The 22401-nt window shown below is 40.7% G+C and overlaps 2 protein-coding genes across 3 annotated transcripts; one reads left to right on the forward strand and one right to left on the reverse strand.

Moving 5' to 3' along the window:
- The first annotated feature begins 1878 nt into the window (after window positions 1-1878).
- LOC105053757 (uncharacterized) lies at window positions 1879-13399 on the forward strand. 2 transcript variants are annotated; one of them, XR_002165682.3, is made up of 3 exons: window positions 1879-2049; window positions 9295-12679; window positions 13075-13399. XR_002165682.3 is itself a non-coding variant. In XM_010935028.4 (2 exons), the coding sequence occupies exon 2, from the start codon at window positions 9429-9431 to the stop codon at window positions 12516-12518; it is 3090 nt and encodes a 1029-aa protein (XP_010933330.1). In that variant the 5' UTR covers window positions 1879-2049; window positions 9295-9428; the 3' UTR covers window positions 12519-12967. The 2 variants fall into 2 exon arrangements, 1 of the variants encoding a protein (XP_010933330.1); XM_010935028.4 differs by lacking the exon at window positions 13075-13399 and having other exon boundaries at window positions 9295-12967.
- A 5885-nt stretch (window positions 13400-19284) lies between these two features.
- Window positions 19285-22165, reverse strand: LOC105053756 (subtilisin-like protease SBT1.6). Its single transcript, XM_010935027.4, has one exon. The coding sequence runs from the start codon at window positions 22009-22011 to the stop codon at window positions 19666-19668; it is 2346 nt and encodes a 781-aa protein (XP_010933329.1). The 5' UTR covers window positions 22012-22165; the 3' UTR covers window positions 19285-19665.
- Window positions 22166-22401: the final 236 nt, after the last annotated feature.

Raw genomic sequence — 22401 nt, forward strand, 5'->3', positions numbered from 1 at the left:
GATAAAGATTGATGAGGATAAAAAAGGGTCAAATTCAGGAGGAATTCAATTAAAAGGAAAGCATGTTCTGGTTGGATTAGGTTTAAGCTTTCAGCCAAAGCCCACTCTAAGCCTAATCCAAATTTAAACTAGCTAGGTTGATGTTCACCAACTTGCGGCTGAGTCAATTAGGCAATATTATATTTGAAGACAAGCTCAAGTTGCATCAAGTGTAACTTTGGTTTGGTCCTGCCCAAATTGCATGATTGCAGGAGGACTATAAATTAAGGCTTATTCCAATGGGCGAAGCTCTTCTGCCTAGCCATTAGAAGTTCTAGCTTTGATCCATAGATTGTGCATATTAAAATTTTAAACATGAGTTATTCATGTAGTTAGAATTCTTCTGCTTAGTTAATGGCTTCATTCTTGGATCCTGCATGTCTAAAAATTTCAAATGATCAAAATAGTGAAGGTCTCGCTCGCATTCTTAAACAAAATAGAAATAATTTTATGAAAAAAACAAAATAGAAATAAAATGAGCCATCAACAACGGCTCACGTAGGGTTTCATACTTTCTTGTGCAAAACTACTTTATAACATCCTTAATTTGTACACAGGTGCATCTTTTACATATAATTCTTTCAGATGACTAAAGGATATGAACTGATACATGACAATGTAAGGGCTAAAAGGAGCACCCATCTGTAAAATATCACATCCATAAAATATCTTTTAACAAAAAGATTAAAGATTAAAAATTATAATAAATTATGTTTTTGATGCTCCAAAATTAGATTAGATTTCTAATAAGTTTCTAAATTTCAAAATACTCAATTTTAAATTTTTTTATTACTTTAATATATTACTTCTCCTAATTTGATCATTTTTTATTTCATCAAAACTTCATGCTGGCATTAACATGTGATTACGTGGCAGAATAGATGATTACATGATGAGGATGTGATGTGGATGATATGGTGACATATCAAATGAAGATTTTTTTGATGATGAGGTGCATGAATAATATTGTAATATATTAATGATATAATTTTTTTATCTAAAAATAATTAATTATTAAGTATTATATGATCATCCATATTTTACATCATCATCTACGTATTATAAATTATTTTTTGATCTCAATAAATTTTATAATTATTTTTATATGATGCATGAATGATAATGCGATGTTTAATGACGGAATGTTATTGGATAGAAAATTTCACGACAGTACAGATGATATTAAAACAGTAAAGAAAAATAGAAACTAAATTTGAATTTTTTAAAATTTAAAAATTTATTTAAAATTCAAGCTAAGTTTGGGGACTAAAAGCGCGATCAATCCCAAAATTGGGGTCTATAAGACTATATCTTTACAATGTTTGCGTTTCATTTATTACCAATGACACTCGAATCCAAATTGAATGAGAAATGCAGTTTCCAAGACACATGGGATAATTACCAGTCTCACCTGCTCGCACACAGAGAACAGGTTGCATCTGGTGCGACTGAAAACAAAGGGCCAAAAAGGCATGTCCCAACTGAGCGAATCAGTGGTTCTGGTCAACGGCAGAATACCAAACGGCCAACTGCAAACAGCTATCCCACAAAACCAACCTCCAGGAGGGGATACGTGTCTTTAATTCAATCGTTACAAAGGCAGCTTGCTGTCCCGTGTTGGGAATCGTATCCGCATAGTGCCCTTTCCGTGAAAGCGCCAGTTAGAGCCCCCGCGTCCCCAAAGAGGGACCGGCAGTCCCCACCGCCCGCTGCGGCCGCCGTCGCTTTCACGGTCCTCGTCCACCGGTCGCCCCTCCGCCCCCACGCCACGTCACCTCTCTCCCCCTCACGCTGCTCGCACGTGCCTGTCCGTCGAATATATTCACATTAATTAAAAACTAAAACGGAATAACGAGAGAAGGGGGGCTTAGAAAGAGAGGGAGAGAAGGGCCGCAGGAGGTTTTCTTTGGATAGCTAACGATGGAGAAGAACGTGTGACGGCCAACGATGGGCGAGAGAAAAAGAGGCCGCTCCTTCGCCTCAGCGGTTTAGGGTTTCTGCTAAGCTCCGGTAGTTCCACGGCCCCCGCAATCTGTCTCATGTATTTCTTTTGTTTTTCTTTGTAAATTTCTTCTGGTTTTGCTTTGCCTGCGTCACTTGTTATCGTTCCTTGGAAGACCGTGGCTTCTTTTTTTTTTTTTTTTGTCGTTATTTTTTGGTTTTGAATTTCTTTATCTGTTGTTTGCTTCTGGGTGTAGGAGGTGGGGATGGGGTAGGAGTTTGGAGTTTGCATAACGTGACATAAATCTTGATTCTTTTTTTCTGTTCTCATTCAATTTTTGATTAATTTTATGGTTTCTGAATTTCTTTTTTCCGAATTTATCACCGGGAAGTTTTTTTTTTTAATATAAAATTCTAAATTCCCTTTTGATTTGATGAAGTTCGGTGCGCTGATTTGGAGTTTTTCTTGCGATTTATTAGTGTTTCGAGTTAGGGTTCGATCGTAATATCATGGTTAGGTGTGTTTCTTTATGGATGTCGTTGAAGATGAGTTCGCACGACATTCTTGATTTTGAATTTTGAATCTAATACTGTAATTCCTCTCCAAAATCTAGTACCATAGTTTTATTCTTTATGATATGTATGATTGTGTTTGGTTAATCTTTTTCTTCCCCCCCTTAATTTTTTGACGACAAAATATATTGCCGATAGACCTGTTTTAAGTTTTGGTTGAATTAGGGGCACCAATTGAAGATGAGTTCGCACGACATTCTTGATTTTGAATTTTGAATCTAATACTGTAATTCCTCTCCAAAATCTAGTACCATAGTTTTATTCTTTATGATATGTATGATTGTGTTTGGTGAATCTTTTTCTTCCCCCCCTTAATTTTTTGACGACAAAATATATTGCCGATAGACCTGTTTTAAGTTTTGGTTGAATTAGGGGCACCAATTGTCTCTTCCCCCACTCTGTAAAATAGCGATGTTTTAGTGAAAAAAAGTACTAGCTAAATTATGTGTATGAACTAGATAAGATTACGCCTACATATGTCAAGATTACAGCTTTATTGGCTCTTCGTTCTGTTTTACTAACATGTTGTGAAATGATATTGAAACATTAGAGAATGCTGAAAAGTTCGCCTGTGGTGATTGTTATCTGGTCAAGGTACTGTGTTGATGTTGACCAATGTTATAGGGTGTGCTGACTCTCCAAACAGTTCTTCTGTTATGTACTTGTATTCTATTCCTGGTTACTTAGAAGTGATTGATGATGATGAAACATAATGGAGAACAGAAACTTGATCTTTCTTATTTTCTTTCTTTGTTTGCAATATTTCACCAAATTAAGCCAACAATTTTCATGTTTTTTGGCCTGGGTTGATTGTTTGTTGTTTATATGGTTGCATCGACTTTGTTCCTTTATTAACATTCTGGATTTCCCCCTCTGACCCCTTCCTGTTGCAATGCATCCTTTCCGAGTTTACTCTGTTTCTATTTCAATGTGTCTTTTTAACATTATTTTTAGTTGTAATTAACACATCCCTTTTTTTATTATTTTTTCATTTTCTTACTCTTTAGGATTGTTTCTTTGAAAATTTTCATGTTTTTTCCTGTTCATCAGGCATTTGTTTTTTGTTCTTGTATTATCCATTTAGTAATGCATCCTCATGCCCCAACATGGACAGAGTTAAACCATATTGATAACTATTGCTTATCACATTGTTTTCAAAACTGAAGCAAGACAGACATGATTCAAGGAGAACAAATTGGAGGGGAAAAATGGGAAAACAGAGATTACGACTAGTGGATCAGTGACTGTCAAAAAATTAAATTGGGTATTAGAAAGGTTCTTGTACTCTCTGACTACGGCAATACTGTACATCTGGCTTTCTAATGTTTAGCTCCTTTCTTTAGCATTAGGTGATGGAGCAGATTCATATATGAGTGGCATGGCAAACCTCATGAATTTTAAGAAGACTGGGACACCAAACTGGTGTCTTAATATTTCAGTGACATTAATAAAATGCGTAACTACATTTAGTTGTTGCATTCTATATGTATCCATTTATGAATCATGAAGAAATAAATTGTAAAATAATTATTGAATTGTGGTTGGTTTTGATAATGCATGGGTCTACAAATTATGCATGATTAGAGAGTGGAGAGGAAGCAGTAGGTATCAGCTGCACAAGCAAAAGGATTGTGATGAATGTGTGATGCCCTAGGTAAATTAATTCAGTTACTAGGATCATCGAAATAGTTTTAGGTTATGGCATGTATTGTGTGAGATAGACCATGGTTGGAAATTTTGGGACAGCTGATTGTGCATTCTGTGTAAGCTTAGTTACTAGTAGGAATCTGGTGGATCTATCCATACAAATATCTGATGTACACATATGCATGCTTATGGAAGTACATATGCCCACATACATGTAGGTATGTATACAAATGATAATATTGATGGAAAGTGCTAATGTATCAAATCATGAAAAGAAAGGGCACACATGTCTGTGAATAATATCACACAAGGCACACCAAGTTAAAAGTCAAGTTTGGGTGCTATGTCTAAATGAATAGTTTTGACATATATATGTTTATTTTGTTAGATGTATGTCCTAGAAGTCAAGTTGGCCGACACATGTAATCTTTCTAATAGTATAGTTTTGTAATTGAATAAAATAAATAAGATTAATTTTTCATTCATGTAGAGTCATGTGTCCATGAATTGTTTAAGAAATTAATAAGATGATGACACATATTTTCAAGAGTTGAGAATTTGAGACATGTGTCATTGATGATTAATTTCTAAATACTCCCGATCGTTGGATTATCACGAGGACGGTGATTGATCCGATGAGATTAGTGCACAAATCACTTTTCTTTGGATAGATGAGGCTCGAGTCTATAGTGTGAGGATACTGGAACGAGAGTGCAGGTGATTGTTAGAGAATAATAATATCGAGCGTGATCAATACGAGTAGTCATATGGATGTCTATCAACTCGTCAGTGACATATTCGATGTTGCAGTGGTGTGAGTAGTCCTTAGACCTGCGGTGCCTCGGTCACTCACAATGGGGCTGCTGTAGTTTGACTGCACCATAACTTGGTCTTCTAGCCATATGGATCCTTGAGGTATATATTGGCTGCAATAGGTTCGTTGTAGGAGTAGGATACGCACCTAAGTAGGATCTATCGATCTTGATAAATAAGGAGTAGTCCTATGTTATTCATAAGACTGAGTTCAGAAAATTATGGCCATGGCAGAGTGAATGATGGAAAAGGATTTTCATAGGATTTTACTTATGAACTCGAGTCGATTAAATATTATATATGACAAGCGATGAGGTTTGACGAGTTATCCATGATCTCCGTCTTGTTGGGAATCACGATAGAAGGACCAAATCACACGGTAACTGCACCTAGAGGTTTAATATTTTATTTTGCTGAGCTGCCACTATATATTATTAGGTATCATTGGTAGATTGTGAGACTCGTCAAGTATCATTTTGATGATCGATGATCCTTGATGGGTAGAGTTGGAATCGTTCCAACCCATCGAAAAGAGTTTTGATGATATTGTGATAGGGATCATAGTATATGTCACTATCAGACAGAATAGAACATATGGGGTTACATACAAAAGAAGTTTTTATCCGATCAAATGGTTGATCTATGATTATGAATCACAGAAGAATTTAATTATCAATATAATTGATGATTGATTTAATGCATTTGTTGCAATTGTCAAATTTACTAAATGTTAGTGAGTTGTAGGAGGATTAATTAGCAATTGGATTATTAATTTGTTCAATTTGATTGAGCAATGAGGCTGAAATCAAGTCTAATTGAATTGTATTCAATTTAGATTGGTTTGGATTTCATTAGATCAAGCCTAATTGAGTTATGAGATAATCTAATTGCAAGGGAGACCAATTTCTAATTAGATTAGGATTTGGGTGCCATCTAATTTCTAATTAGATTATGATTTAATTAAGAGAGTTTGGGTTTCTAATTAGATTAGGATTTCATTCTCTTTGGGTCTAATCAACTCCTAATTAGATTAGGATTGATTAGGGTTTGAATGAGGCACCAAATAAGAGCCCAATTTGACTAAGACTCTATCCTCTCCCTAGCGCCCCACATAAGCCACGCCACATCTTTGTTTGAGGCCGCCCCAAATTCCACGCTTTCTTGATCTTTGAGTGAGATATTTTATGCCTAAAAAAAGCCTCCCACGCTCTTCTTATTAGCATGAAGAAATCCATGCAAAAGGAGGACACGCCCCAAGTTCTCATCATGCCATAAAAGGTGGAGGCGCCGAAGAGTTGGACGCCCCCCAAACTCCTAACTAAAACCCTATCCAATGCCTATAAAAGGGGAGGCTGTTGGGCGTGAAAAGATGGAGTTTTCAACATGAAGAAATCTGAAATATTTTAGATTAGGCATGGGTTCTCAAGAGGTTTCAACGTGAGGAAAAAAAAAAGGAGAGAAAGGTTCTCTCTTGGGTGTGGATTTTGGAGAAGGTTTTGAGAAGTTTTTCAACCTGAAAATTCAAAAGAGAAAGGGTTTCTCTTAAGCATGGAAAAATAAAAGGAAGAGTTCCTCTTAAGCAATCTCTAGCGTAGAGATCTTACGTGTGGATTCCAGGAAGAAAAGAGGAGAGTCTTCTTGTTCTTCATCCTCTTATTCTTCTTCTTCTTCAAGAGAGTCTTAGAGAAAAGAAGAAAGATCTTCAACCGTCAAGAGGCATCTTCTGCAAGGGAGCTAGCATCCCGATGAAGACGCAGGCCTCCGATCGGATTCGAGGGCCTCGTGTGGATTCTCGTAGGGGTCGGATGCATGTGTGGCTAATCGAGGACCTCTGAGTATACCACGATCATTAGCTGCGGAGATCATCGATCCGTGTAAAGATATGGTGATCGGATCTTCTGTTTATGTTTATGTTTCTAATAGTCAGATTTTTCAGACTGAATGTTTCATGCTCATAGATCCATGATAGGTGATTTATAGATTAGATCTTATGCATGTCTAGATTAAAATAGTTTTAATCTAAGTTTTTTATTCCGTTGTAATTAAATTTAAAAATTTTTAAAATACATGTATGAAACCATACTAATCTAACATATTCGTTAGCACCTTGCAAGCTATATTGTTGTCTCTTATTAGATGACACTGCATGAATATAATTGTTAGAGAATTGAGTGTATGATTACAATGTGGCGTGGGTTAGAACCAGAGAGATGCATGCAGAAGCCCCCCTTTTTTTTTTTTGGTTTTCAACTATGTGTGTTGGGGGTGGGGAGGGTAATGCACAACTCCAACCTCAGCCACCCCCAAGTTTTTTTTTTTAAATTAAAAATAAATATTTGGTTAGATACTCTTACTGTTTGACCACATATTTGGCAGACTGCCACTTGCGGTCAATTGTGTTGACATCGTTACGACATTCCTTATCAGTTACTTCATGGATTAAACTTGCATAGGTTTTGTAATCTGCCCCTACAATCAATGGGACTAGTTGTCATGTTGCTTTGTGGCTCGTGGTTTTGGGTTGCTTTACTTTTTTACTAATCCATGAGTTGGGAATTCAGAGGAGGGTTGCTATAGTGCCTTCTTTAAACAATAAGGAGGTATTTTCATCTAATCCTATCTAGAAACAATTATACATGGATGGCTAGGATTATATGTAGTGGTTTACAGGAAAGTCAAACCCAACCATTGCACCCACAATATTCAGAAAATGGAACTCTTTTCTTTACATAATTCAAATCTAAGTTGAGTTTGGGCAAAGAAGAAACTAAACTTGCACCCATTGCACAACTATTCAAATCTAAGTTTGATCTTTTATGATAATTTTTGGAAAAAATGATGCCCTTCTTTTATCTCCTTTTTCATCAAAGAATAGGAAGAGTAAGGACGAAAAACCTACGTCTTTCTATTTTCTTGATTCTTATAGTTTATATTTTTGATTAGTTTTATTTTTTTTTCTGAAATTTTATTCATATTTGTGCTTTTTAACTCACTCATATATGTGCAATATTCTGAAATATGAATATGGGAATAATATCTTCTCTCTCTCTCTCTCTCTTAAGTTGCTTGCATCTCCCTTCTAGAATCCCCCTCCCCCCCCAAAAACAAAAAACCCAAAAAAAAACACCACCGCCATTAACAACAAAAAAAAAAAAAGGGAAAAAAAAAGCAGCACTAAAATCCTGGATCTGGCAGATTGGCACCAATGCTGTAGATGGATCTTGACATGTACGCTCTAGTGCTTCTTTCCTGAAATTGATTCTATCAAACTAGGATCTTTAAGGAAACTGGGAGACCGACCATGCATGCTTTGCTGCCCATCTTTACATTTTTGCCATCCGCGTCAACTTAAATCTTAGACCGATCCAGCATGTACACCAGTTGCTGGAAATTTGGAAACTCATCATTCATTAGCTCCTCTTTATCAACTTGTAATATTTTAGTCGATATTTAGAAAAGAAAGGTATTCTTCGAGTGCTGAGTTCTACAAATGTCAATGGCCGTGATTATGATAAATTGAATTTCTCAATATGGGATGCTAGTGGGGCCCTCAACATGGTGTTGTTACTTGGGATGGTGTTTCATTGAAGTATGACCTGTGGAGATCACAGTTGTTTGTACTGATAGTCTGCAACTTCTTTATTACTTTTTCTTACTCTTAGCATATATTTTGCACTTGTTTAAAATAGTGCATGAAGTATCCTTCTAGGTTTACATGTGTTACTAATGCAAGTAAAGCAATTGTCAATAATATGTACTTGTAACAACTATTAAGTCTCTAATAACTAATAGTCATTATGCAAAGGAAGATTGTGATCTTTGTGTCTGGTCCAGTAGAAGTGAAGTGTCTGTGGTGGTGAGTGGACACGTGTCCTAGAGAGTTCATGTTCTTAGAGAACTGTCATCTTTTGAAGTGTATCCCTTATGAACATTCTTCTGCTTATTTTTTTAAATTTAACATAGTTTCCAGAAAATGCGACAGATGAGGGTTTAAGAGGTTGTGTTCATTTTAGAAAGTTAACTCCTATAATAGTCGCTTTCTTTTTGAAACATATGGCTTGCTTGATGAAGATTTTACATGCAAGGATGTTAGACATCCCTAAAATTCATTTTTCACTTGAAGTGTCCGGCTTCTAGGAGAATCACTGCATGAGTTACTGTATTATTTTTTAAGGATTTGCATTTTGAAATTAATACTTCATCAACATGCGTTATTTGTTGAAGATAATTATGATGATAACTTATATAATTGGCCAACTAATCGATTTACGTTCACTGCAGAGAAGAAAGCCACATATACTTGGTCTGAAGTTTCTACCATTTTCTCCTCACCTGTTTCAAGGTTGGATGCTTTAATATTAGCATGTTGCATGGATGACATAATTGAAGTTTGTAATCTTCTTGGGTGAAGCAATATGACACTAGAAGATTTCTTTACCCTTACCGAGATGAAGAATGGCCTTTCAACTCTTGCACGAGTTGAAGAGCTGATTTCAGTGATGGAAAGGCAGAAAGATTTTGTTATGAATAATGCAGGCGATACTGCAAGACAGTGGTCAACTGTTGCAAGCACCTTAGCAGCTACAGAAAACAAGGATTGTCTTAAACATTTTATTGACTTAAATGGACTCTTCTTTCTCAATCAGTGGCTTCAAGAAGCTTTGAAGTGCAGTAATGATGTTAGTAGCAGTACCATGGAAGAAGTAATAAATTCACTACTTGAATCCCTTGAGAGGCTTCCACTTGACAAGGAAAAGTCAACTGCTTATGGAATTTGGGTCACTGCTGAACAACTGCTAGATCAAGAAAACCCTAGCATAAAGGAAAGGGTGAGGAATTTACTTGATAAATGGAACAATAGAAGGGTTGACAATGTTAGTAACCAGGATACGGAGACTGGTGGGACATCGCAAGATAACCAGTACAAGCCTTCAGCTGATGCAAACACAGTTGAGGTTGTACATTCACTGCATCCAGTTGACATTTCTTCACACAATGTAATGCCTCAGGAGGGGACTTGCTGGGTAGACTTTGCTGGGACTGAGTCTCACCACTCAAATTCCACAAAATGCTCTGACAGTCCCCAATTGGATTCAAACAGTGATGTAAAAATTTCTACACCAAATCACACTTTGCCAACTGAGTCTCCAAATTCAGCAAATGCAAATGCAAATGAAGAAGAGATTAATTCACTGGGCTCCTCTCATGTATCAAATTCTTGTCAGGAAAACTTTGCTATTACCGAAGAGTCTTCTGTCCCAGTAGTGGAAATGGCTTCTGCTCACTTATGTAGTTCCACTGGTGGGAGGGGAAAGGATGCCGATAAAGAGTCTGAAGCTTCAGAATTAAACGATGTTGATAGTGCAAAAGACATGAAGGTGGAGGTAGAGGTGAATATAACAGAAGGTGACCTATGCAAAGCTAGTCAAAAAGAAAGTTGTAATGCTTCACCGTCTTCTAGTGTATCTCTGTCTTTATCTGCACAGAAGATGGAGTCCACTGTATCATACAATTTTGCTTCGAGGGAGAGCAAAAGTTGTATATCCAAGAATGCAGAGCCTCAGCCAACGAATAAGGGTGCTGATTGCGGGTTGCCAAAGTATCTAATAAGCACCACAAAGGAGCTCAATTGTGTTGCTTATGTTGCCAAGGGTTCTCAAGATTTGCTCAGCAGTGTCTGCAACCTAAGTAAAACAGATGGTCATGAGAATTCTGTCCGAATGAAAGAAGATGTGGAAAGTGATAGCAGCATTAAAGAGCATTGCGGTGAGGGGAAGTTGAAGGTAAGCGAGGGATTGAACCTTGTGATCCCTAGTAGTTCTTTGAAAACAGTAAGCATGAAGGTTATCGGTGAGATGGACAGGAGGTCAGGAATGGAACTTGAATGTGGGGAGATTGATGCGTTGGAAGTCGCACGGCAAGTTGCTCTTGAAGTGGAACGTGAAGTTGTTGACTACAGAGAACCATTCTGTAGCTCTTCGCCTGATAATGATGATTCATGGGGGAGAGTGGAAACTTGTAGCCCTGATTTGGTAGAAGGCAAGCAGGATCAGCCAGTGATGGAAGAACTAAATGGGAATGAGTTGCCATCCAGGAAAGATCTTTCTCATGGTGCCTCTTCGCCCAAGGATGAAATTCCAAGAATTCCAGCACAACACGGCATTGATACTGAGAGACATGAGCACGTTTTCAAACCTGAGCTGACACCAGCTGCTCAAGAAACAGACTGTAAGATTGACAAGAATGTATGGGACTTTGATCTGAATGAAGATGTCTGCAATGAGGATGATCACTCAATTAACTCCATGCATAACACTCAAGTTAACCTGTCTGTACCTAAAGCTAGTGTTGCTGTTTCAAAAGGAGCTCCAGCATTGCCAGTTAGCCCACTTTGCTTTGAAGGTGAACTGGGTTGGAAGGGTTCTGTTGTCAGGAGTGCTTTTCGCCCAGCCTCTCCTCGAAAAACTCCAGATGCTGAGAAGACATATTTAGGTCCGAGAAATAAAGCAAGCATCCTTGAAATAGACTTGAATGTGGCCGAGAGTGAGGATAATGTGGCTGATGATCAAACATCTGTAAAACAGCTACCTCAGTCCCTTGGCTTTTCTTATGGGGAATCTTCTATTGAGGTTAGCTCAAGAAGAGCAGAGAGGCTGAAGCTGGATCTTAATCGCCTTGGAGATGAGGATACGCCACCGCATCTATCATCATTTTGGAAGCTTCATCACCAGAATGGAGATCGGTGCCTGTCCACTGCTTCGTCATCCTCGAGGCATCCTTCAATGAGAGATTTTGACTTAAATGACAACCCATCTTTATTTGACATTGGCAGTTCTCATAACCCGAACAAGTCATCTTCCAAAGCCTCAGGCATGTCTGGAATCTCCAGACTTGATGATCCTGTTGTTACAATTATGGGATCGAGGATGGCTGTGGAAAAGAAGGATTATGGGAACCAAACTCGGCAGTCATTTTTGGGGAATGGACCAAGACCAAGTTTAGAGCCTGCTGTCTCTGCCCGACAGGTGCTGCCTTATGCTCACATGCGGCCACCTGCTTATGGGTATAATGGGCATGCCACTGTTCCTGCCATGCCTTACCCTTCAGGACCGTATGATGGACTCGAGGGCATCCCGTACATGGTAGATTCCGGAGGGGCCGCTGTTTTACCACAGATGCTGCTTGGCTCGGCTGGACCGAGTGGTGCACACTCGGCCATCCCCTCTTTTCTTGTGAGTGTGGTTGGTGCACCTGCGAGTTTGAACGGGGTTGGTTCTTCGCCATCTAGTTTGGATTTGAATTCCGGCATGACATTTATGGACAGCGGGAATTGGGAACGAGGGGGTTATAGGCATTTTATGCAAGGACACCCTGGTTTGATAGAAGAGCAGACTAGGACTGCCTCGCAACTTGCTAGTTCCCAGATGACACTGAAGCGCAAGGAACCAGACTCTGGGTGGGAACATTGTAGCTTGGGCTACAAACAAGTCACACCTTGGCAATAGCATTCTCTCAGGCTAATGGATTCGTTATGCGTTTTCTTTATAATTTTAAGGTTCTTTGGCCGTGGGAGGTGCTTTGGGTGATCAGAAGGGTTCTTATTTACAGGATTGGTCCGGTGAGGATGAATCGGCCAATTAACCATGTCGGAGTGGCCTCAGAAAAGGTAAATTGAATAATTCTGGTTATACGTAGTTTATGAAATTTAATTGCCGGGAAAAGTGTTAGGTATTTTTGTTTCTTATTGGTGTTTTCTCCTCCTCCTCTTTTTTTTTTTTTTTTTTTTATTGGTTTATCAAGGCAATGTCATCTAGTGGAATGTGGAATCATGTATCTGTACATTCCTTATAATTATTCTAACATATTGAGAGGATTTGGGTTCCTTATAATTTAATTGCCTGGAAATATTTGCTGTATTTATTTTAAAATAAAAAGGCAGGGCAGCATCTCTCCATCTCATTTGGTAATTGGTCCAATTTCTTAAAATTTTGTTTGTTTTCGTCAGCTGCTGAGGTCAAACTTCATTTTTAAGGTAGTTGATTTGTTGTCGTCTGATTGTAGGTAGTGGAGAAAGTATTCTTGGATGTGTTCGAACAGAAAATGGTAACCATGCGATTATGTTTGGATCAATCGCCTATCCTGGATTTCATGAAAAAAAAGAAGAATATATGGGTAACTTTATGCTGAGCTGGAAAGTGCAAGGGCGATGCAGCATTTTTTTTTTTCCAGAGAAAAGTTACATAGGCTGTTGTTTAACTTTATTATTTCTCCTTTCACCATCAGCTAGCACGACGGTTGTCAATGTACTGTTAACGAGATCTTCAATGACAGTTTCATGACAACTGTGCAACTCTTTCTTGTGATATTTGACTGCCACATACTACAATCTTACTCCCCCTTCCGGTAGCCTAGGTGGAGCTCAAGCTCAATAGGCCTTGTCAGCATCTTTGCTTTGCCCCTTGCTTGTGGTGTCCTGGTGACATTTCTATATCCTGCTTGCCAGATAGAGCGATCGCAGAATAGGCCACTCTTCGATGATGCTCTGAGTGTCAAGGCAAACTATGATGGCCCGAAAGTGCCTGATGGCCGCCATCCCAGCCCAACTCAAGCACGAAGAGCCTTAACTTTGAATTTGGCCCATCCCAGCCCAACTCAAGCACGAAGAGCCTTAACTTTGAATTTGGCCCGACCAATAAATCCGTGGTGTTTATAACTTATTCCCCTTTCCTTAATTGCCAAAAAGTGGAGGATGACGCGCCACCTCCCCTACGGTCAGTCATTCTTGTGTGTGTGACGGAGAGAGAGAGAGAGCAGTGCCGATGGTGTTGGTGGTAAAGGACTTCGATGGTATTGAGGGTCCAGGCGATGGTGTAGCTAAGAAAGTTGAGAAGGGCGGGAGACGGGAGAAGCAATTCTTGGGGCTCCGTGGTTTAATGGTTTCGGCAACTAAATAAAATGAGAGACGAGAGCAGAGGAAATTAAAGTAGATAAGATATATAATTTACATTGTAAAAGTCTACGACAGACAAATTTATTCGTATATAAAATAAGAGATGAGAGCAAAAAAAATTAAAATAGATAAGATATATAATTTGCATTGGAAAAGTCTTCAGTAAGTCCGTTTGCATATCTACGGTAAGCCCATTCACATATGTGAAGGGGCGGTGGTTGGCGTGCACAGAGGACTCCCATCCCCTGTGCACTCCCATCCCCCATATTCGAATCGGCAGTGATTGGCGCGCACAGAGCCCCACCCTCTTTTTTCTTTTTTTATTCTCCCTATCTCCCGTGCATGATCTAATTACCGCATACGATGATTGAGTGATTATGCAATGTTTTAAACTGTTCAAATATTCTTAAAATTTATTTATTTTTATTTTCTGCATGCACGACGACGTGGCAGATTCAATCATCATGCGTAATACTAAAAAAAATAGAAATGGATAAATTCTAAAGATATTTGAACAGTTTAGATGAACATCACATAACCATCCAATCACCACACGACGGGAGGTGGGAGAGAGAGGAGGAGGTGCGGTCCTTTGTGCGCGTCAATCGTCGTCTGTTCTATATATGTTAATAGACTTATCATAGATTTTTTTTTTTGCATTCAAAATATGATGTCTAAAGAATTTACATATATATCAATTTTTTTTCTCTCTTTTTTTTTTAATTATAAATTAATGGGCTGAGCTAATTACTCAATCAATCTTTTGAGTTGTCCTGCGCCAGCTTGACGACCCACCGCATTATCACCAGTATTCATGTGGTGTTGGCGGGCCAAAAAAAAAAAAGAAAAAAAGGTAGTAAGTGGCGAGGCGTAGAGTGAGAGAGATGATGGTGGTTGCGAGGGAGGAGATGAGCAGACAAAGGGGCCACAGCAATGATTAAAATGAATCATCGTTGCTTCAGCTTTCCCCGTCCGCTTCCTCGATTCACACCGAGTATCATTACTGCAAGGTGTGTCTGCAAAATGCCGATTTTTATCTTCTCTTTTTTTTAAAAAAAATATTATAAATTGATGGGCTAAGCTAATTATTCAATCAAGCTTTGAGTTGTCTGCACCAGCTTGACGGCTCACCGCACCATCACCACCATTCATGTGGTGCTGGCTAGCAAAAAAGAGTACCAGTGGCGAGGCACGTTGAGAGAGGATGGTAGAGACGAGAATTAATCTTTTATTTGATGGATTAAAATAAAATAAATAAAAGAGAATGGATGGATGAGGGAGAAAGAGGGATCTTTCACCGATCTTTTGATGTGTTTAATGAAATATGGGAAGATGGATAAAAATAAGTTCTTTCTATATTTGATATAGAAGAAATAAAAAGAATGATGGATAATATTTATGTGATATTTTTATTAAATTATTATTTGATAATAAAATATTATTATTATTATCATCAATTTATAATATTTATAAATTCAAAAAAAAATAAGAGAATACACAAATTTATAATTTTTGTAATTTATAATTATATAAAATATAAATATTTAATTTTAATTTAATTAAAATAAATAAATATTTTTTAAATTAATTGATTTATAGTATTAATTATATAAATAACTAACTAATTTATAATTTTTAAATTGTTAAGTAGTTTTATATAAATTATTTAATTAAAAATAGTGAATATAAATAGAAAAATAGAAGAAGTATTAGGGTTCTATTAAAAAATTAATTAAAAATAATTTTGTTGACATAGAACCATAGTTTTCACATGCTTCATTAATTCTTCCTTGTATCTTTCCAGTTAGGAGGATACAAATTGATGGGTCAAGATAGATGAATAATTCATCATTTCTAAAATTTTTAAATCAAATAGTGGATTAAGGCTTTCTATCATTTCAATCCCATCCATCTTCTCTTTTATTATCTCAACCAAATATCGGCAAAGGGCAAGAGTTATGGTTCTTGCAGAAATGATACCAGGATCATGTGAATTGAGGAAATATATAGAAAAACAGAAGCAATCATGATTCATTTTCATCATACGAGAATTATAGATACGGGGCTCTTGTTTAGTTGCCTCCTATTATTCATCTTATAGAATAGAATGCTATTCATTGTAAATCAAATGTATTGGTCTAGGATCAAGAACAAATGTCAATTAAATCAGGCAAAAATTGTGGAAGAAAAATTTTGGAGAGAGAAATAAATTACTCAAAAGAAAAATAGCTAAAACAATGATTCCACTCCCTTTCACAGAGATGTCTCACCAAAACACTTCCAAATCTGCTTATATAAATTTTTTTTCTCTTTTAATAAAACCACACTCTCTCTCCCACCAAAAGATAAAAATATTAACATATCCCAAAAAAAAATATCACAGTCCCACTTCAACTAAAAAAATAAAATCAAATATATTGAGCCCAAGGCTCAATTTAATTTGATATAAATTTGAATTTTAATAAAACTAGAATTTAAAAATAAATTTTAATATATTTCTCTTATTGCAAAATCCATGCGGATAATATTAGACATGCCAATGGCATGAAATGCTATCGCAGTCATTGTCAATATTTCATAGTAATAGCAACATGAAACAACTCATTGAATTACTAGTTGAATAGTGGACTTCTTTATTAGTTTGAATATTAATATTTTCACCAACTCATCCATTTCGATTCATATCTTGGAGTCGATGGTATCCCCGAACATTGATTTCAGTATTGACTTTATGATTAATGTGCCAAGACTCTATAAATTATCTTGCTTCTGCCAATGAATATCAAGTTATCAGCTGAAAAATATTTAGAATAAATATCAATTAAGTCAAATAAAAATAGAAAAAATTTCTCTTCAAGAAAAAAATAAATTATTCAAAAGATTAAAAAACTAAAATAATGATTCTACTCACATTGCTCACGATAAATCAATACTGAGATCCATCGGGATGGCTGAAATATCGACAATGAAAGAATATTCATGAGAGCAGGAGAGATCAAGTCAAAAAAGAGTTAATGCTCTGCATGTTAGCAACGGGTGGATGGGGACGCGCCCATTCCCTTCATCGGACAATCCAGCAAGGCCTCGCAGCGGTCTTAGCAAACAGACATTCGGTAGTTAGCCGTTGCCCGTCCCGCTCACAAATAATAATAAATGTTTCCAGGGCTGCGACGTTGTATGGGGGTCACGGTCCACAAGACTTCTTGGGACAGTCCACGTATTTCAGGGGAAAACGACGCCAAGGGCTATCGGCCATGCTGAGGCTGGATTTGGACTGAGGACCCAAATCTTATTGGTCATATCATTAAGCTCCACTCCCTTTCACATGGAATTTAAGTGCTAGAGATAAAGGAGTTGGCCCATCGTTTGTGTCGTTAGTGGTATTTGGGGTCAATTGTTGGACCCACGATCCAAATCTAGCTGCGATCTTGCCTACGGATAACTTAAGCAACCGTAGTTTGTCGGGTGATGCCCTTCTCTTGGCACGTGCTGGGAGTGAGGTCCTATATTGGAATGGGGAAGATAGCATTTTAATCATGTTTAAAAAAAAAAAAGAAGAAATTTGGATAATGAGATCTAGCTTTTCTCTTACTACATGCAATTAAAATCCCAGTTGATCGTTAAATGTTCAGTAGTCTACGCTCTCCACAAAAGAGTCCAAAGATAAAATGAAAAAGTTTGGCTGAGAAAAGAACAGAAAAAAAAGTAGTTGTCAAGAAACACATGAAAAAGAGGGAGTGTCTGCTGATTTTATTTTCTATGGCATGTTTTCTCGCTCTTTTGTCTCCAAGGTCTCCCACGTGTGTCTTATCTGTCGGTTACCAGTGCAAATTTATGCAGAGGCTAATATGACTGATGACATAGTGGTAACTTTTGTAAGAACTCATGCAAGAATTATACTTGGAACTTGGAAAGCAGATATTCTTTGAACCTGAGGCTTGTTATTGCACTTTGGAGTAGGGTACAGTTAGGTATGTTACAAATTAATTTTTACTTCTGACCTGGATGTAGTAGACAGCAAATTCTCAGACTTGTGATCGCCATTACGTGTTCGAGAAAAAATATCACGAGTACAGTCTTTTAAATATTTTTCGGTAGTACCATAAAGGAATAAGAATAAAGAAAGCTATGCCAGCTAGCATAGAGCATTCATGTCAGATTGTATTTAATCGTTTGAGTAAATTATAAAATCTCTTTTGAGATTAAGAATAAATTATATTTATATCTCATAATTCCAAAAACTTATGCTTGTCCTTCTGGGATTTATTTTATCCAATAGTTTAACCAATAATATAATAGAATGTTAGCCAAACTGTTAATTTTAAATAAGATTCAAATATCACATTAAGAAAAAAAAATCAGAAATAACTAAAATAATCTCAAGTGACATAATAAATGTCTAAGAGTATATATAAAAAAAAAAAAGAGTAAGAGGTTTCACTAACATCATTAATTTAATTAATTAAATAAAAATATATATTTTATAAATTGTTGGATGCAAATATAATAAATATAAACATCAAAAAATTTTTGATAATTTACTCTAATTATTAAAATTATTTTATATCCAAATAGAATGACCTGATATACCGTCTGGTTGATATTTTAAAATAAAATATGCCACACCACAAAGCAAGACCAAGAGTGACAATCAGCCCTGAACTCCCTCAAGCATTTTGTGCAGGTGGCTTCATTAGACTTGCCCTGCTATCTTATGGCTGTATCCCAAAGAGTGGTCCAAGTTATAATTTGGCATTGGAATACTTCTAAACTTGAAATGATGATCTTATGGTCAAATTTGAGTTCTCTCATGAAAGAACAAGAAAAAAGGGGTGGGGTCTAAAATTGATGATTGATATCAGCATCAGAGAAAGTGGGCAAAGGGTAGCAAGTGATTGAGTATCTTATCATGTACAAGGAACGATGACACCTGCTACCATATACATACAAAATGACTGAGCTTAAATTGTTACAAGGCACATTGGATATTGGTGGTGGGGTCATTGTTCTACCCATGAATATTTTGTGTAATTTCAATATGTTATGATATTATCACGTGATATTCCAGTGTAAAAGTTGACAATCTTACAACTTGATGTCAAAGAACAAGCATTTGCATTCTTTAGTAGAATGTTTCATTGGGATTGCATATAACGAAATCCTCAAGACTGCCAGTTCAGAATCATTAAGCAAGGCTTAGTCTGTTCCATGCTCCTATCTCCACAGAATACCGACTCCAACGTCCAAACTAACAATGAATCGAACCAAAGAACGGTAATCCAACCCAGAAGCAGTGGGCTGTGCATAAAGGAAAACACATGTCAAACCAAACTCATTTGCCAGCTCACAGAAGATAAATATCACACACTAGAATTAAAACATCAAAACTCGGTAGTGCGAGAGCACATACCCAGTGACACTATAACAAGCAAACGGCCCTTATCCACCTTTAGGCGTAGCCCTCGGCCCACCACGTGAGCAAGGAGAAAAGGACACAACCTTTAATAATTTACACCATACCCCACTCTATCTTTTCTTCGCAACATCCCCCCTTTTATTTTCTCACCTTTCCCGGCTCCCTTTCTCGCACCCTTTCCCGCTTTCTTCGAGACATGACCTGGGCCAGCCCCAGCCGGGCCGGGCCTGATACGGTTTAATGTCCAACCCGGCCGGTTTCCCCACCAACCGACCGCATTACCTCCCTATAAGGGCTGGATCCGCGAGACCACGATAGGGCTCCGGACCTCGTGCGTCCCATCCGACCACGTCAGGTACCCGTACCCCACCCCTCCGTCCGGTCCGTTCCCTTCTCCAGTCGCCGTCGCCGTCACAGCGAAGCTCCGTTTCTTCACTCCCGCCGTGAACGCCAGCTTTTCCGGTCTCACCGTCACTGCCGCTCCCTTCCCCACTACCTCCACCTTCGCTTTGTACACTGCCTCCGCATTCGCCCCCACGTTCGTCACCGTTCGCAGTATCGTCTTGCTCTGGGCGCCGCCGCCAGCCCCGTCGAACGCCACCGAGATCGACGGGTAGTTCAGGTTCTCCGCCGCCGGCCTCTTCACCGGGCAGCTCGCCGGCGTGTGAGTGATCACCTGGATCGCATTCGGCCCGTACCCCAGGGCGCAGAGGAAGGTCACGTAGTCCTGGTCCCCGAGGTCGTACACAAGACCGGGGTCCATGGCCCGGTCCAGGTTCAGGTGCCCGGCCCCGAAGTCCAGCGGCGTCGCGGCCCCGCCGGTCGACTCGTCGGTGATCGGCTGTTGCCGGTTGTCGACGAGGCTCGCCGTGGTCATCATCGCCGACCGGATCGCCGCCGGGCTCCACGCCGGGTTTGCCGATTTGAGGAGCGCCGCCGCGCCGCTTACGTGGGGGCACGCCATCGAGGTCCCGGAGAGGATGTTGAACTCCGTCTTCCGGCCATCGGAGTCCAGCCCCGTCGGCCCCACGGCGTCGGTCCAGGCGGCGAGGATGTTAACCCCCGGGGCGATGAGGTCCGGCTTCAGGAACTCCGGGCAGAGGCCGTTGGGCCCGCGGCCGGAGAAGGAGGCCACCACCGGGGCGGGCTTGACGCCGACCATCGTCCCCTCGAAGGCCATCGTGGCCGTGGGGCTGGCGGTGGAGGAGACGTAGGCCTTGATGGCGTCGCCCTCGTCGGAGCCGACGGCGCAGGCGGGCAGCACGTGGGCGTCGGCGACCAGACCCTCGCTGTTCGAGTTACCGTTGGCGAGGATCATCGCGGCGCCGCCGGCATCCTTGACGACCATCCCCTTGGCCACGCGGGGGCTGCTGCCGCGGTCGCAGATCACGATCTTGCCCTTCACCAGCTTAGGATCCAGAGAGTTCTCCATGCAGAGGGAGGCGGAGAGGCCGCCGGACTGGCCCGGGTACACCAGGGGGAGCATCGCGCCCGCGAGGGGTTTGCCGGAGTAGAGGGAGACCCCCGCGAGGCGGCGTCCGTCGCCGAGGACGATCTCAGCAGGGAAGCTCCGGTCGATAGTGCCGGCGCCGACGGTGATGAGCCAGGGAGCGAGGTTGGTGACGGACATGGGGCTGGGGCCGTCGTTGCCGGCGGAGGAGGAGACGAAAACCCCTTTAGAGACGGCGCCAAAGGATCCAACGGCGATGGGGTCGAGGTAGTAGGGGGCGGCAACGCCGTCGCCGCTGCCGATGGAGACGGAGATGACGTCGACGCCGTCGGCGACGGCGCGGTCGAAGCCGGCGAGGATGTCGGAGTCGAGGCAGCCGGCGCCCTTCCAGCAGACCTTGTAGGCGGCGATGCGGGCCTTCGGGGCGACGCCCTTGGCGATGCCGGCGGCGTAGCCAGCCATGCTGGCGCGGAAGGCGTGGCGGCCGGCCGCAGTGGAGGCGGTGTGGGTGCCATGGCCGTCGGCGTCGCGAGGGGAGCGGAACTCGATGGTGTCGTTGATGCCGGAACCGCCGACGGCGGCGTTGAAGTCGTGGCCTTGGGAGAAATAGCGGGCGCCGATAAGCTTGCGGTTGCAGAGGGAGGCGGGGAAGCCGGGGCCGGTCTCGCAGGCGCCGCTCCAGCGGGAGGGGACGGGGCCAAGATTGCGGTCGGAGAAGCTCCGGTGCTCGGGCCAGATGCCGGTGTCGAGGACGCCGACGATGACATCGGAGCCGTAGTCGGAGTCGGACCAGAGGCCGACCTGGGTGCGGAGGCCAAGGAACTGAGGGGAGCGGGTGGTGTGGAGGCGGCGGAGGCGGTCCTCGAAGACGGCGAGGACGGCGGGGTGGCGGGCTAGCTCGGCGGCGCGGTCTGGGTGAAGGGAGGCGGAGAAGCCGTGGAAGACGGTGTCATAGACGTGGAGGAGGGGGAGGGGGTCGCCACCGCCGGCGAAAGCCGAGGAGGCGTACCAGTGGGAGTGGGTGGGGAAGATGGAGGGCTTGGAGCGGTGGTCCACCCGGAAGATGTAAGTCTTCTCGGGGGAAGCGGTGGTGACGGATTTCCCTTCCTCCGCCACCGTCGCTAGGGTTAGGTTTAGGGTGAGGAAGAGGAGGAGGAGGGAGAGATGGGATGAAGAGGCCATGTGGGACGAGTGGAGGAGAGTAGTGTGTAGTGTGTGGTGTCTGATATTGTTTGTTGATGATATAGACGGGAAGCGGTAGTAGCAGCGGTGGGGTTGAGACACGAAAACTAGAACTGGGTTGGTGGGTGAGTGAGAGTGCCACCGGGATGGTGGGATAATGGGGAGGAGACACGGTTTAAATATTTGGTTATCCTTTGCCGGTTTCAGGGTACAAATGCGGGGAGTTTTTCTTTTCTTTTTTCTTTTTTTAATCTGCTGTCAGGGATGAGTCAGCCATGATTCTTCTGAAGGTGGATACGGGACAATGCGAGCAGGGGAATCCAGCTTCGCTTCTTCCTAGTTCTAATTAAAGAAGGGTATTAATTTCGTATAAAAAAACAAAGCACTTCT

This window comes from Elaeis guineensis, chromosome 11, assembly GCF_000442705.2.
Source record: "Elaeis guineensis isolate ETL-2024a chromosome 11, EG11, whole genome shotgun sequence".
Lineage (NCBI taxonomy): Eukaryota > Viridiplantae > Streptophyta > Magnoliopsida > Arecales > Arecaceae > Elaeis > Elaeis guineensis.

Excerpts from the sequence above, each read along its gene's own strand:
- LOC105053756 (XM_010935027.4), bottom strand. The coding sequence starts at position 22,011 with ATGGCCTCTTCATCCCATCTCTCCCTCCTCCTCCTCTTCCTCACCCTA.
- LOC105053757 (XM_010935028.4), top strand. The coding sequence starts at position 9,429 with ATGACACTAGAAGATTTCTTTACCCTTACCGAGATGAAGAATGGCCTT.